The sequence below is a fragment of the Oenanthe melanoleuca genome, chromosome 5, assembly GCF_029582105.1.
Source record: "Oenanthe melanoleuca isolate GR-GAL-2019-014 chromosome 5, OMel1.0, whole genome shotgun sequence".
NCBI classification, from domain to species: Eukaryota; Metazoa; Chordata; class Aves; order Passeriformes; family Muscicapidae; genus Oenanthe; species Oenanthe melanoleuca.
Window position 1 is genome coordinate 413,505 of NC_079339.1, and position 14,837 is coordinate 428,341.

The following is a 14,837-nucleotide window of genomic DNA, read 5'->3' on the forward strand; positions in this document are numbered from 1 at the left end:
CTTCCACATTTACCTTTATGGGAAAATAAATAAATATAAGAAAGAGTTGGCAGTGTTGCTAGAAGCCACTGTTTGCCATAACAAATTCTTAGAAATTTTCTGTTTCTCAAATACATGATACATGCAGCTGCAATATATTCAAATCAAGGATTGGATAGCCTAGTGATATATGAAGTTTTATCACTTAGCTCTTGTATCAGCATAATGCTGGCTTACTTAGCCTTTATTATGGAGTTTAATTACCTGAAAAAGGGAAAAAAAACCCACATGTAAATATTTGTGCTCAAGATCAGAATTTAAGAATAATTCTGGAAAGCATAATGGAGTGAGATTTAGATGGCTAGAAAAAAATCTTATTCTGTATTTCAGTGCAGAAAATTTGAGGCACAGGCAATGCTCAATTGCCAGCTTGCTTGTGTGGATTGTAATAGTGGATTTGGATGTTCAGTGTTCCAAAGGACTTTTCATAAGAGCAGTGTGTCAGGGGCTTGAGAATTTGGAGGGTAGAATTAAAGTTACACTGTGTGTCTGCAGTTTTGAAAAAACGGTGTGATGTACCTAGCAAAATTGGGTTCTTAGCCATGAGAGAAGAGTCAATGTCACAGATACCTCAATCCAAAGGTGTTGTCTAACTCTGCACATGGTGGGTGTGTTTGTGTTTCCAGGAGGAGGCAGGTACAGCAGAGGATGGAGCACAGGAGAGGTTTATAGGCCCCCTTCCCAGAGAAGGCTCCATGGGATGTACCAATGACTATGTCAGTCAAAGCTACTCTTACTCTTCAGTCCTGAGCAAATCAGAGACAGGTACTGTGTTCTCTCTTGTAATGGCAATGCTAGTTTGTGATTATTTTAGCACATTTTTAAGTAGCAGCACCTCAGGATTTATTTTAAATAAATTGCAATTTATTTTAAAAATCCCACATCACTGCTACATTTTTTATTCATGTTTTTTATGATATTCTCCCATCACTTTGGAAATGGAAGAACTGTATTCCATCCTTTCCTTGCTTGGGACAGGGTAACTCAGACTCTGTCAGGGATCAGCAGAGTGCCCAGCTCAGGCTGTGTTCAGGAGGACTGGACACCCTGTTCTGGAGGGGCTGCTGCCACATCTGTGCCTGGCCTGGGAATTCCTGCACTCCCCCAGCCAGTGCCCAGGGTGCTGGAGGCTGCTCAGCAGGGCAGGAGGGGACAGATCACAGGTGCCAGGGAAGCTCCAGAGGAGAGGTACTGAGCAGCACAGAGCTGGCACTCGTCCTGTGCCACTTAAGGTGCAGCTTAAGCACCTGATTAAAAGGCTTTTTGAAAAAACAGAAAGGTTGTCTGCCTTATTTTTCTATTACTATAACTGTAAAGATGATCTACAAATGTAGATTAATAAATAAAGTACAAATGTTCTGACTCAGTCTCTTCACAGAAAATGCCCATGTGTGGAGTAGCTGCCTTTTCATTACCAGTCTGGTACTGAGATTATTTATTTTTTTTTAATAATTTTTGGAGTATAAATAGCCATTTTTATTTTCTTAATTATACTATGCTTCAGTATATGCTCCTCACTTTTCAGTTGTTGCTAATATTGCATATTTTGGAGAAAACCTTAAAATCACATCTTAGGTTAATATAAGTAAATAATTTCATTTTCAGCTAGTAAAAATGACAGCATTCTAGTAGTTCAATTAGTTTTTTTAATTAGTTATTTAAAGGGGAAGGGTTTAGAATAGTAGTGTTGTGTGGGCACTTGAGATTTAGTTTTTTTATTTCAGATTTGAAAACAATAATATTAACATTATTACTGGGATACTTTTAGCAGACATCAAGCAATAATTAAGCAGATACACAATTGTTTCTTAGAAAATTCTAGTTTATGCTGTGAAATATTTAAATCTGCTATTAAAATTTTAGAGTTACCTACATCCCCATTGTTGTAGTATTCAGCATTAAATATTACTTTTCATTGTGATCAAAAAAACAGCTTCATGTCCTTCAGGAGAATTATTTTTGTTATATAAACTGTTATTCTCTATTGGTCTCAGAGATGATGATATTCCCTCCATTTATAGTGCAAATAACACTAAATAACAACAGACGAATGCAGTTCTTAAACACTATCACAGAATTGTTTTCTTGTCAAGTGTTTTAACTCTTGAAGTGATTTGCCATCTTTTCGCATTATTTCCATCTCATTATTCTCATATTTTTAGGTTATGTGGGGCTGGTAAATCAAGCAATGACTTGCTACTTGAACAGCCTTCTGCAAACACTTTTCATGACTCCTGAATTTAGAAATGCATTGTATAAGTGAGTATATAGAATCACCAACTTCTTGAATTTCTGCTGGTTTATATTGTTAGGCGACTCTTTGGAATTTCACCTGTCAAAATTTCCATGTTTGGATACAAGAAATTGTAATGGAGGTCGAGCTGGGTAGACTTATAAATTATATCTGCTTAAAAGCTTCAGCTTTGCAGTAAAATATGTTACTGGTTGTGGCATGGATGAGCTTTGTTTTTTTCAAGAATCTTGAAAACATCAAACTTAAATTTGATGCTAAGTGCAGTTCATGTCTGTAGAGTAAATGGCTTCAGAATTTTCATTTGTTTTCATGTTTATACATTTGAAGAGTATAATTGCCATTTACTGCAGCAATGGAAAGCAGCTGCATTTGACTTCTGGCAAGAAACAGAGGTGCAGTTAATCTGTGACATGGTAGACATGAAATGTAGTAAATGTTGACTTAATGCCTTTGAGTAAGTTTGCAAATCAGTTTTATTTGTCAAATATCTTGTGTTGCAAATAGGTGGGAATTTGAGGAATCTGAAGAGGATCCTGAGAGGAGTATCCCCTACCAGCTTCAAAGACTGTTTGTTTTACTGCAGACCAGCAAAAAAAGGGCAATTGAAACAACAGATGTCACCCGGAGTTTTGGATGGGACAGCAGTGAAGGTAACATGCAGCTGTGAAACTGCTCTGCTTTGCTTCAGCTGCTGCCTGCAGGGACTGAAGGGCTGGTCTGGGGAAAACACCAGAATAATTCTGAGGAATTCATAGAATCCACTTTTTCAATTGAATCAAAATAGCCTGTGGATACTTCATTGTGGGGTATGTCTGATGGTAAAGAAATGGCGTCTGTGAGTTTTAGGCTGTTAAAGGAAAAAGAATTAAATTTTTGTAATTACACTCTCATTACTCATGTTAATTGTTTCTAGGAAGTAACTCTTTCTAAGAAGGAAACTTTCTTCTGTCTTGAATCACATGTCAAATGCCCACGTTGCATTTACAGAATTACCCATATTATTATCTTACTTCCAATCAAGCACTGTGGGTGTCTTTTTTACACTTGTGTGGTGTAATTTTACCCCATAATCTGTTGATTTTTCTATTATCACATGAGGATAAGGAGTTGGAAGTGTGGTTTTGGAGAATCAGCATGAAGTGGGACAGAAATCAGAAGCAGTTTGTTTTATGCCAGTGTATGTTAGCAGTTCTGTGTTTTCCACATATTTTTGCTTGTGTACATGTTTCTTGTTTATGCATAAACATTGTGAGCAAGCTGGCTGCTTATTTTTCTGACTTACATTGAGAGGCAGCTGCCTGTGGAATAGAACACTGGTCCAGTAGTGAATAATGCAGGTACACACTTAAACTAATGAGTAGTTTTTCAGGAAGCATTCTCAGGCTGCAGTCAGTATTGGAACTAATAACATCTCCTGTTTTAACTAATAATAGTTTCACTTTTTAACAGCATGGCAGCAGCATGATGTGCAGGAGCTTTGTAGAGTCATGTTTGATGCTTTGGAGCAGAAATGGAAGCAAACAGAGCAGGTAAGCTTGGAAAAACTGTCTTCATTCAGTGGTGTAGTATTGTGGGTGTTTGTTGGGTTTTCTAATGATTGTAAAAATCATTTAGTAAATTAGTAAATTTTAAATACCAGCTTATTGAAAATCTGTGGTAGTTTCCAGTTTTCTTGTTTGATGCAATAGTTAAGGTACTGTGATGTATGACTTCCAGGAGTGTGTTGCATCTGTTTTCCTCCCCCAGTTAAAACTGGAATATTCTGCACTCTGGATACCCAGTCTTTATTTGAAGCACAGAAAGTGATTGTGTAACTCTCACAGTAACTTCCTTGCTGTCAGTATGTATTAGGCTTTGTTGAGGCCTCTTGAAGGTCAAGCTCCCCCTTCTTAATGTAGGAGAAAGTTAGGAATGTATTTATGCACAGGAAACATTCTGATAAATGGCCACCTTCTTGCAGGCCAGTTTTGGTAAATAGGAGTAATTGGGAAATTGTCCCTGGAAACACAGGAGAGGGTCGGTCTGTTAACAATGTCTGTGAGATCAGGTTCATTTTAGAACTTCAGTTTGGTGCTTTTGTAGTCACTTGAGGCATGACTGGAAAGGACACTGAGGTTTATGTAACATGATTTGAGAAGCTCATTTGATACATGGAATCAGGGGATGGATGTTCTGCTGGGGAATGGTATTTTAAATGTGTAGCCATGCAATTAAGACTCAATTGACAGAAAGTATTTCCATGTAAAACTAAAGAAATAGGGTGTTGGTCATTTTTTAAAAATGCCTGTTGCTGAATGTGTTTGTTTCAGGCTGATCTCATAAACCAGCTGTACCAGGGCAAACTGAAGGACTATGTGAGGTGCCTGGAGTGTGGCTATGAAGGCTGGAGAATCGACACGTACCTGGATATCCCTCTGGTCATCCGGCCCTATGGCTCCAGCCAGGCCTTTGCTAGCGTGGTGTGTACTATTATGGTCCTAATAGTGCATCCATACACACATAGAGTACATAATGCCCCAGTGCTAGAATTGGTTCCCTGGTAAGTATCATCCTAGATACTCCATCTTGGGGTGTTCGTCTTTGTGCAGTGAACCAGCTAGCAAGTTCTAGAAGATTTTTCTTTTTTTTGGCTTTTTGGTTTATTTTTTGGTTTGGTTTTTTTTTCTTTTGCCCTTCAATGAGTCCTACTGGTGCATGTATAAGGGGAGGGGAAATGCAACTTTATTGCCTTAGAGCTGCAGTAATCAATTATTTTCTTCCTGATAAAATCTTCAGCATTTACTTGAGAGATTTTTATGAGATCACAAAGTTTTATTTGGGTTGTTCTTTTTATTGGCACATCCGCTAAATTTTCATAGCATAATTGAAAATCTTAGTGAAGGAAGAGAGCATTGACATAAAAATTTTACTTCAATTGTCATGTTGTTGCTGTGCTTTTTAAAGATCACTTCTAGCTTTTAAATAAGTAATTTGATGATGATTCAAAAATCCTCTTCTACGTCAGTGTTCGTGGTCTTTTTGCTCCAGCTTTATTGATGCTGGCAAGCAGAACTATTGCTTAATAAACCTGTGGAAGTTGTTTTGTTTGAGTTTTTCCACCCCCTGAAAAGAAAAGATTACAAACTGTGAAATTCCACAGTATACTGTGGATGGAGTTGTGAGAAAGAATAAGAGAAATCAAACAAGTCTTTCAGTAAAGGTTTTAAACGAACACTTGTGTAATTGGCTTGTTTATTATAGGTTAAGTATTTTTCCTTCTGTATTTAATGTGCTGGCAAGAATTTTAAAGCACTAATAGTCCAATTCTTAACAGTAATTCTGTTAAGAATTGTTAAAATAAATTTAAATTGCAGTATAGCTTCAAAGTGCTTTGTACTTTGAAACTTTAAATACCATTTTGAGAAGTAGTAAAGGTGAGGGACATTGATCTTGGAAAAAGGATTCAAGTTAGTAACGTCCTTTGAATTCTTTTTAAGATTGCATTAAATTTTTCTGAAACTATCCAGCTAATTGAAGCTGTCTTGATACAGATTGGTATTTTATACAGATGGCTTCCCTTTTCACCTTTTAACCCTAATTTCTAGCAGTATTCCCTGAACCAAATTTATTTGTTGTAATTTTTACTCAATAATTAGATTTTTCTAATTACTAAAAGTAATGAAAACTATTCAGTTCATGTAGTTTAATTCTGCATTTAAGAATGCATTGTTCGTGTGTTTCAGATGAAAAATATTTTTCCTTAGTGGACAAGTCTGTAATGCAATGCTAAAAAAGGACTTTGTCTATTTGTAAAAACAGAAAACTTGAATTAGTAAGAAGTAAAATATCAGATTACTTGATATTTTTCCTTTCAGTCAGCATTTACTGGGTTTACTATATTGAGGAAAATAGTTTAAGATTTTTGTTACACAAACTTACATGGTTGCAACTTGTATTGATGCTTCAAATTTTGAGCTTTTTCAATTCCTACTCTGATTACATTCAGTTGATTCTCCTCCCTGCATATGTACAATGGATAGCAGATGTAATTTTTAGTTCTGTAGTCTGCAGCAGTGGGGAGATATGGAGGATACTTGCTTTTGGAGAAGGGAAAAATCGCCTGTTTCTAAATGGAATTCTCTGAAGGTAGTATCCTCCATTGATCCATAGATGATGTGATTCAGTAGGTGCAGGCAAAAGGCTCTGAGAGATCAAAACCTTCTCACATGCGCTAATAGGGCTTATGGAAGGGAATGGAAAACTTTTTAGACCTTGCTAGTCAGCTCCTGAGGGAACTTGCAGCAGGCGACACAACCCAAGATAGGGGATCTAAGGAGGATACTACCTTCAAAGAACTCTAGTTAGAGGTAAGTGATTTTCCATTACTTTCAAATGAGAGAGTGGATGGATGAGCTCAAGTAAGGGGAATCTGGAGAATGCCATTTAAAGAGCATTATTTCACTGTTTGACATTGTGTACTACCAAAGAAATGCAGACACTTGAAATGTTTGTTTCATTTATATGTGTATTACTTCTCAATACATGGGAACATTTAAGAACTGGGGAGGATAATGTCATGCTTTCTTTATTTCCTGCTGTGAACTAATTCTGAAATTATTCAGTGTGGTCTTAAGGTTTGCATTTGGAATTTTTCTGATTGCCCACTCCATCCCCCAATTCCACGTAGCATAGCTGCCAACTCACTAGGGCAGCTCTGGGGCATTGAGATGTTGTCAGTGTGTAACTCAAGATGGTATCTGAAAAAATATTATGTAATTTGCAATGTTCAAGGATATGGTGTCAAAAAAACCCTGAATCAGGCTTTTCTTGAGGTCAATAGAAATCTAGGCATAAAAACATTTGTCTTATTTCAGGGACATAAACAGGAGCAACAATTCACATGCTGATTTTTTGTAGGTACTAGTGTCTTTTGTATGGATGCCTGAATTTAACAGCACTAGGTATAAGCTGAAACGTTTGGCAGTAAAAGAAAATATTTTGCAGGATGAGCTGTGGAGAGAAAGGTAGATGCAACTAGAAACTAGCAGTGATGCTGAAATTATGTTAACTAGAATACACAGTGAGAGTTGATTTGTAACACCAGAAAACTAATAATGATCCAAGTATTCTGGAGACGTAGCAAAAACAGTTGTGTTTTGTTAAGTGCTGTTAGTTTTCAAGATCTTTTGTACCATAGCTTTTCTTTTGAGAGTGTAAGTATGTGTACAAGTAGTCCTTCTTAGGGCAGAAATTAATTTGAACTTTATGTGAACTTACTTGGTGGTGTCCTTGCCAAACTGTTGAAGGCAGAATATGGATGATGTGATAATTCCTTTTTGTTTTTAAAGCTAGATCAGAAACAAGGTCTTGTATTTTTCGTTGAATATGCTCTTTGAACACAGGGAAACTGATGAGCTCTGAAAACCTGAGATGGCAGTTGGTTTCTAGTTTTTTCCAAGAGCAATTTGGCCTACATGCCATTTGTTGTGTAACTTTTCATAAAGGTCCTACTGCTCCTATTGAGAGGTTTTACAAATGTACACACATATCAATGCTTGCAGTATGGCACCTGTCAAACTACTGACTAGATCATAATGCATCTTTATGGAGGGAAGGTTCCCTGCAGTGTCTCTCTTGAGCCAGACAGTAATTAGGTTGAATTGTTACAGCATTTTAGTGTGCTAAATGATTGAAATCTCAGAGTATTAAAACCTGGATGCACTCAGAACTTGGCTGGACAAGGCTCTGAGCAATATGCTTAAAGTTGGACCTGATATGAGCAAGGGATTAGGATCAGGTGATCTCCAGCAATTTCTTTCAGCCTGTATTGTTCTTTTGATTCTTTGAACTAGAAAGAAGTTTAAAGAGCTTTTGCCATCCTAATCTGTAGCTTGATCACTTATGCTTTATTTTGAAGTGTGTGTGTAGGGGGTTTTGGAAATGCTCAGTAACTCCAAGGGTAGATAACAGCTGCCACTTTGAAGGTAACTCCTAAGGTAGCACTGGCTTCTGGTGGCACTGCAGGGCAGGGGTTGTGTGCTGTGACAGGCTGTGCAGCTTTGTCCGTGCTTTTGCTGACTGAACTGTCAGAGCAGAGAGCAGTGAGCTGCACTAGAATAGGAATTGGATTAAGAAACCTCCTAATCAGCAGAACTAACCTCGGTGTAAAGATCGTGTAGGAGGCAAAGAGTCAGTCTGATCCAAGGACTGAAAAATACATGGCTTCTTATATAGCTCAAAAGTGATGGAGGTCCCAGGAGCTGCAATCAGGCCTTTCAAAGCACAGCTCACTGTGTGATAAGCAGTGAAACCTCAGGAGTGATGTAATAATGCTTCATTGCCTTCTCAGGGGTCCAAAGCATCATCACTTCTTGCCTTGTGTAAAAATCTGCAGGGTGTTTCCTTGTTATATTGCACATCACATGAGTCTACATAAGCATTACACAATCATTTGTGTCCCATCCTTCATATATTCCCATTTATATTCATGGTGATACATGAGCTGCAACTTTTTTCTTACACTTGAAATATATTTTTGCCTTAATTGGCACTTGTCTCACAAGGCAGAGTTCTGTCACTGTGATTATGATGTCATTATGTGATGTTTTCTGATTCATGTTTTCTGTATTGGCCATTAATTTTTTTGCTTTCCCTGAAAGAGTTCTGACTAATAGTCACAATACAGCAATGCATTTCTTCTGCTTTCTTTTAAAGCAGATTTTAACTTGTTTAGTCTTTTTTTCTTACATTTTTGTCTTTTTTTCTTACATTTCTCACATTTTAGTACATAATCTTATTAAACATTAGCTGTCTGTGGCCCTGGTGTAAACAGCAATTTAGCCTCTGTAGCATTTAGGAAGTAAAACATAGACAGCAGTTCAATTCAGGCTCTAAAAGGTTTTCACATGTCTGGAGAGTCTCTGCCCAAGAGCTGTGGTTTCAGGGCTGTTCAAAGGCCTTTCTGGCTGGCTCAAAAAATGGGAAATTGAGATGACTGCCTTCACTGTACAGTTGTTCTGTGGTTGTTTGGCAACTCTTTCATTTGTGAATAATTGTCACCTGGAATAGAGTCTTTTTTTTTAAGAGTTCTTTCTCCTAGAACTGCAACGGAGCTTTTGTAAAATACTTGCTTTGTTATTCTTGCTGCTTGCCTCCATTCTTGGAAGGAGAGAAGGGAGAAGGGAAGAACTGGAGGCTTTTGTGAAGAACTTGGCATGTCCTTGATTTGTTCCCAAAGTGGGATTTTCCAAACACCACAGTTTAGATACCAGTCTTAAGTTCTTTGCCTGCTCTCTTGGGACTACTGAGTTTACCCTTCCTGGTTAACCCCCTTCTTACTTACTCTTGACTTCAGGGGAACAGCTACAGCCCTTCATTAACAGATGGTGACTTTAAAAACGTTGTTGCAAGTTGTATTTGTTTTCACCTCCATGGGTGAACAGAGAGCTTCTGGCTTCCACTTGGAGTTCAGAAACCCAGAGTCTCTTGGCTTGCAAGCTGACTGTGTTATAGGTTTTAACTTTGAAAATCTTTAGGTGAAATTCTTCAGTGAACCCATCTCAATATTCTTAGTGAATTCTGTTTGAACAAGTTTGTTCTCGAGTATTTACATCTTAATGTGCAATGTCATTGCTGTGAATTGTGTTAGGGAGAGGATAATGATCAATTTGGTTGTATTTTGAATATTGTTTGCTATAGTGAGGAGCAAAGTAGAAATCATTGAAGTCCCAGGTGTAAGCATTAGTAACAGAACTTTTGGGGTCTTTTGAACTACCCTAAACTGTCAGAAGACAAAATTCCAGTTGTTGCTTAGTTGCCTCATAAGGTTTAGCTAGGAAACTCCTTTAGTCTTTATAGGAGATGGCCATATCTTATTCTCACTCCTTTGGGAGCAAAACTCAAATACTCTTCCCTCCGGCCTTTCCTCAGCTTTTACTTGAAAACAGGATCTTCAAATGTAATTTCCTAAGACTTTTGGTAAAACAGGACTAAGGCTATCTTCATGCAGTGCAATGAAAAATTGAGTAACATTTTTTTTCTGCCACTTCCTCTTTCCCCCTCTAAATATTGGATCTCTTGAGAAAAATTGCTTTAGAAATGCAGAAGACCATCTCAAAATTCTGGGAGAACAAGGCAGGCTTTAAAAATAAGCTCATTTTCACAGCAGATCAGTCTACAGACATGACTAAATGTGATGTGCAAGGTAACAGGAGTAAATGTAGCTATTAAACCAAAGACAATTGGGGTTCATGAAATACTGAATGAGATACAATTTACAGTAATTGTGGATTTACTGTTTACCTCTGCCTGGGTAGGAGGGTTGATTTCTGGTCATGTTCACCTGAATATTGTGTCTGTACCAAAGTTTATCAATCAAATTTTGGTGGTAGATTTAAATGAAGTATTTGTATGTGTTTGCAATCTCATTGTAAATTTATAGCTGCACAGTAAACACTCTCTAAAAATGGGGTAACATGTTTTTATTCTTAGGAAGAAGCACTGCATGCTTTCATTCAGCCTGAGATCCTTGATGGCCCAAATCAGTACTTTTGTGAGAGATGTAAGAAGAAATGTGATGCAAGGAAGGTAAAGAGTGGTCAAATGATTTTCAGAAATTGCTTTAATAAATACCAGCCCTGATAACAGGAGCATAATGTTGTCCTTGTTTCCTTTAGGGTCTGAGGTTCTTGCACTTCCCGTACCTGCTGACGTTACAGCTGAAGAGATTTGACTTTGATTACACCACAATGCACAGAATTAAACTCAATGATCGCATGACTTTTCCAGAGGAGCTGGACATGAGTGTCTTTATTGATGTTGAAGATGAGGTAAAGTATTTGGTTTCAGAGAAAAGCATTTAACTTCCTTCAAGTTTCTCATCAAGAAAATCAGAATTCCAGTCTTATAAACCCGTTTTAAAGACATTATTCAGCTACATAGGGTGTTCTTTAGCCATGCTTATTCTATAATTTGAAGATTTTAAGTCTCTCCATGTGGATTTACTTTTTTTTTTTAATATTGCCAACAAAACATGTTCTCTGTAGTTGGGGTTCCTGCTTTCATAAAGAAGCTGTTTTAGATTTCTTCCATCTTCACTGGACAGATTAAGAGCCATGAGTCCCAGGGTTTCTACACATACACTACAATTCCAGAGTGGGTTTATCTGAGACTTGTGTCTGAATTGTGTTGGTCATAAGAGGTGACATAAAGTTTCAAAACTCTGAATACTGAAGTTAGTCCAGAAATCACTAGCAATGAATTCCTTCCTTCTGAATCACCATGTAATGTATACTGTAGAAATAAGATTTTTTTCCATCCATCTTCTGGCTTTTTACTTTTTTGATTTTAACCAAAGTTCATGTTGTACAGTTACATTCACCAGTAAGTATTTACTGTGCCTTTTGCATTGAAGACCAAAGTAATTCCTCTAATTTCATTCCTGAAAACATCTGCTGGCTTGCACTGGTATCAGAGCAATACTGTCTGGATGTGCATATGGAGAGGCTTTTTCTGGCTCTGTACAAACCTTTGTTTTGGGAAGGATGCCATGTGTCTCTAAGTGTCACTGGGCACAGGGCATAAATGACAGTGGAGAGTGATCTGGGAGAATAGAGCTCAGATAAAATTAACTACTGTCAGGAAATCAAAACTGTTATCCAGAGGCAAGAGGATCAGGTGAGAGATGAATATACTGAATAGCTGCATGTACAGTGTTGGTGACACCTGCTGTTAAGCTAACAGAACAGTAATCAGTCTTACTTAATACCTTGGCTCCAGTGAGTTAAAATGAAAAAAAAAAAAAAGGCTTTGGTTGTGATTGAAAATATTTTCAGTCAGTTCTGACTAAACAGGGCCATGTTGCAACAGATTTGTTGTTTGGTATCAGACTTCCAGGTATTGAATTGGGATAGCTAGTGCATGGAACAGGCTAGTAACAAATACAACCTTGCCAAGTCTGAAAGCTGCTGATTACCCTTCAGTTGCACACAGAGTCCAGGGGGACTGAAGAAGTGGGCTGAGGACACCAACAGAAACAAGTCTGTTCTTGGTGCTGGATTGCAGAGGTCTCTAGTTTTTTGAGGAATTTATTGCTTTATCAAGTGTTTTGTTTTTCATTTCACAAACACTGTTATTTCTTGTTCCATGTAACTTTTAATGTTGTATAATGTTAGTGTGTATGTCTTATTTTTAAGAAGTCTCCTCAGACCGAGAGTTGCACTGATAGTGGAGCTGAAAATGAAGGCAGTTGTCACAGTGATCAAATGAGCAATGATTTTTCTAATGATGATGGAGTTGATGAAGGAATCTGCCTTGAAAGCAACAGTGCAGCAGAGAGGATCTCTAAAGCTGGCAGTGAGAAGGTATGATAATACTGGGCTGTGAGAAGGGTGGGCAGGAGGCAGGAGGGACACAGCTGGCAAGACTGACCTGGATTCACCACCAGGGCATTCCATGCCACGTTCCCTGCTGTGCACCATCATGCTCAGCAGGAAAAACTGGGGGCTTTCCACACTTGCTGTTGCTCAGAGGCTGGCTGGGCATTACTCTGCTGGGGGGGGTGCTGAGTAATGCCTTTGCATCACTGCACTATTAATTTTTGTTTGTGTTTCTTTTATTTATTAAACTGTCATTGACTCCAACCACAAGTGTTCCCACTTCTGCTCTTCTGATTTTCTCCACCATCCCTCTTGAGGGGAGTAGTGACTGGCTGGCTTGGTGCTTTGTTCTTGGCCAGGGTCAACCTACCAGAAATGTAAATTATAGAAATAAAATTAATTCTAACATTGGAGGTGAGGTGAGAGGTTGGGAGTGTGTGAGTTTATTGAAATTTTCAAAAATTGACATTACGACAAAGGAAAGAATTCAGCTCATTTGGAGGCCACCTGAGAGTAAAGGTCTTCCCAGCTTGTCAGACTGAGAATTTCCAGCAACTTCTTCTGGCAGCAGGCCCTCAACCTGAACACCTGTCCTGTCCTGTCTTGGGAGCAGTGTTTTCACTCGTGGCCAGCTGCCAAAGGCCTGCCAGATTTAGGTGCTAAAGCATCTTGCAGATTAGGAGAAGAAGATTGGGAAATTTTGTTCAGTGGTGTGGATAAAGCCAAGGGTCTAAGCATTAAATATTCCTTCAGTCATCTTAATGTAAAGGGGTTAAATAGCAAGGCAGTCCAGGCCAGCAGCCATCCTACCTGGGACATCAAGGCTGGTAGAGATCACTGATAAACTTGGTTAAGTTTTCATTGAAAATCTGGAACTTTAGGGTAATCTCTGCAGTATGTATTTCATGTATTGTTGTTCAATGAACTCATGTGGAATTAGGCCAGTAGCTTCCATCCAGCCTTGTTGGGAGGTTGTTTGGCTTCAGCTGGTAGTTCTGTTAAGTAACATTTTTAAAGGCTGACTTGCATGTTAATCTTCACATCTGGCCCTGTTTGTAGTTACCTTGAATCATTTGAGAGAGTTTTTTCGATATATGTTCTGAACACTGTTGGTCTGAGTTGGAAGCGATGAAAAAATTAATTCCAGTCACTTGACTGGAACCAGATCAGAATATTTTAATGTGTCTGTAATGCAAATAGGATGTCCAAGTATTGACAGTAGCTTTGGCCAGTTACTTCATACTACTTGTTCTCAAGGCAAACAAGCTGTCAGGCCAAGTTTTTTGGTTTGGATATCTTAGTAATGGATGAGGGATATGCTGAGAACATTCAGTCTTTCTTCTACATAGTCTAAAAATATCCTTGTAACACTTGTGAGTCAGTATGGTTCAGTTTTATTGTAGTTTTTATGCAACACTGAAGGCATGTGCTTAGTGTCCTGTATTTCCATCCATTTCTCCATGAAAAACAAAAGGTGTACATGACAGCAAGTGTGGAGAAGGGTGACAGCAAATAGACCTAAACTTTGTAGCTACAAACTCCTGTGTAAAGTTCAGCATAGCAGAGCTCTGGTTTTGTTCAGTGCCTGTTGCATTAATTAGTTTCCATTACACAAATCCACTCTTTGCATCCTACTATTTACATACCTGGGTTTGTGTCCTTGTTTGGAAACTTTTTAAAATTACCATTTGCTTACCTTTCCTTCACTGGTATGACATCTTTTTCTTCTCTCCACAGAGTTCTTTACTGTATGAGCTCTTTTCTGTCATGGTTCATTCTGGAAGTGCTGCTGGTGGCCATTATTATGCCTGTATAAAATCTTTTAGTGATGATCAGTGGTACAGCTTTAATGATCAGCATGTTAGCAAGGTAAAAATAGTATTTTTAGTTGTGTTTTCTACTCATAAATGGACTGATAAGTTTCTGTGTTGTGGTTTTCCACTTGGCTGCCCATAAAACCAGCTTCAATATGTATTTCAGGTATTTCCTTGATTTCATCCTCTCATCCTAGTGTCCTGCCATATGCATACATTTCACTCATTGGCTTAACTGACTTCTGGGGTTTTGGAGGTTTTTTTATTTATTTGTCTGTGTATTTTTGTGTGGTGGGAAAAGGAGTGTTTGTCCTTGGCAGTGATGGTGGGATGGTTCCCAAAGAAGCCTTTATTCATGTACAGATCAGGCTGGAT

At 38.1% G+C, this 14,837-nt stretch overlaps 1 protein-coding gene across 7 annotated transcripts in view; it reads left to right on the plus strand.

The window, feature by feature from the left end:
• USP47 (ubiquitin specific peptidase 47) overlaps positions 1-14,837 on the plus strand; it is a 51,540-nt gene that overhangs the window by 20,873 nt on the left and 15,830 nt on the right. For 5 of the 7 annotated variants that reach the window (XM_056491962.1, XM_056491963.1, XM_056491968.1 and 2 more), the window contains 9 exons: positions 666-804; positions 2,202-2,298; positions 2,798-2,943; positions 3,743-3,822; positions 4,603-4,752; positions 10,763-10,858; positions 10,948-11,100; positions 12,466-12,633; positions 14,386-14,517. In XM_056491962.1, coding sequence (XP_056347937.1) covers positions 666-804; positions 2,202-2,298; positions 2,798-2,943; positions 3,743-3,822; positions 4,603-4,752; positions 10,763-10,858; positions 10,948-11,100; positions 12,466-12,633; positions 14,386-14,517 — 1,161 coding nt within the window. The remainder of the gene's footprint in view (positions 1-665; positions 805-2,201; positions 2,299-2,797; positions 2,944-3,742; positions 3,823-4,602; positions 4,753-10,762; positions 10,859-10,947; positions 11,101-12,465; positions 12,634-14,385; positions 14,518-14,837) is intronic. The other 2 variants (XM_056491965.1, XM_056491964.1) reach the window with 1 other exon arrangement.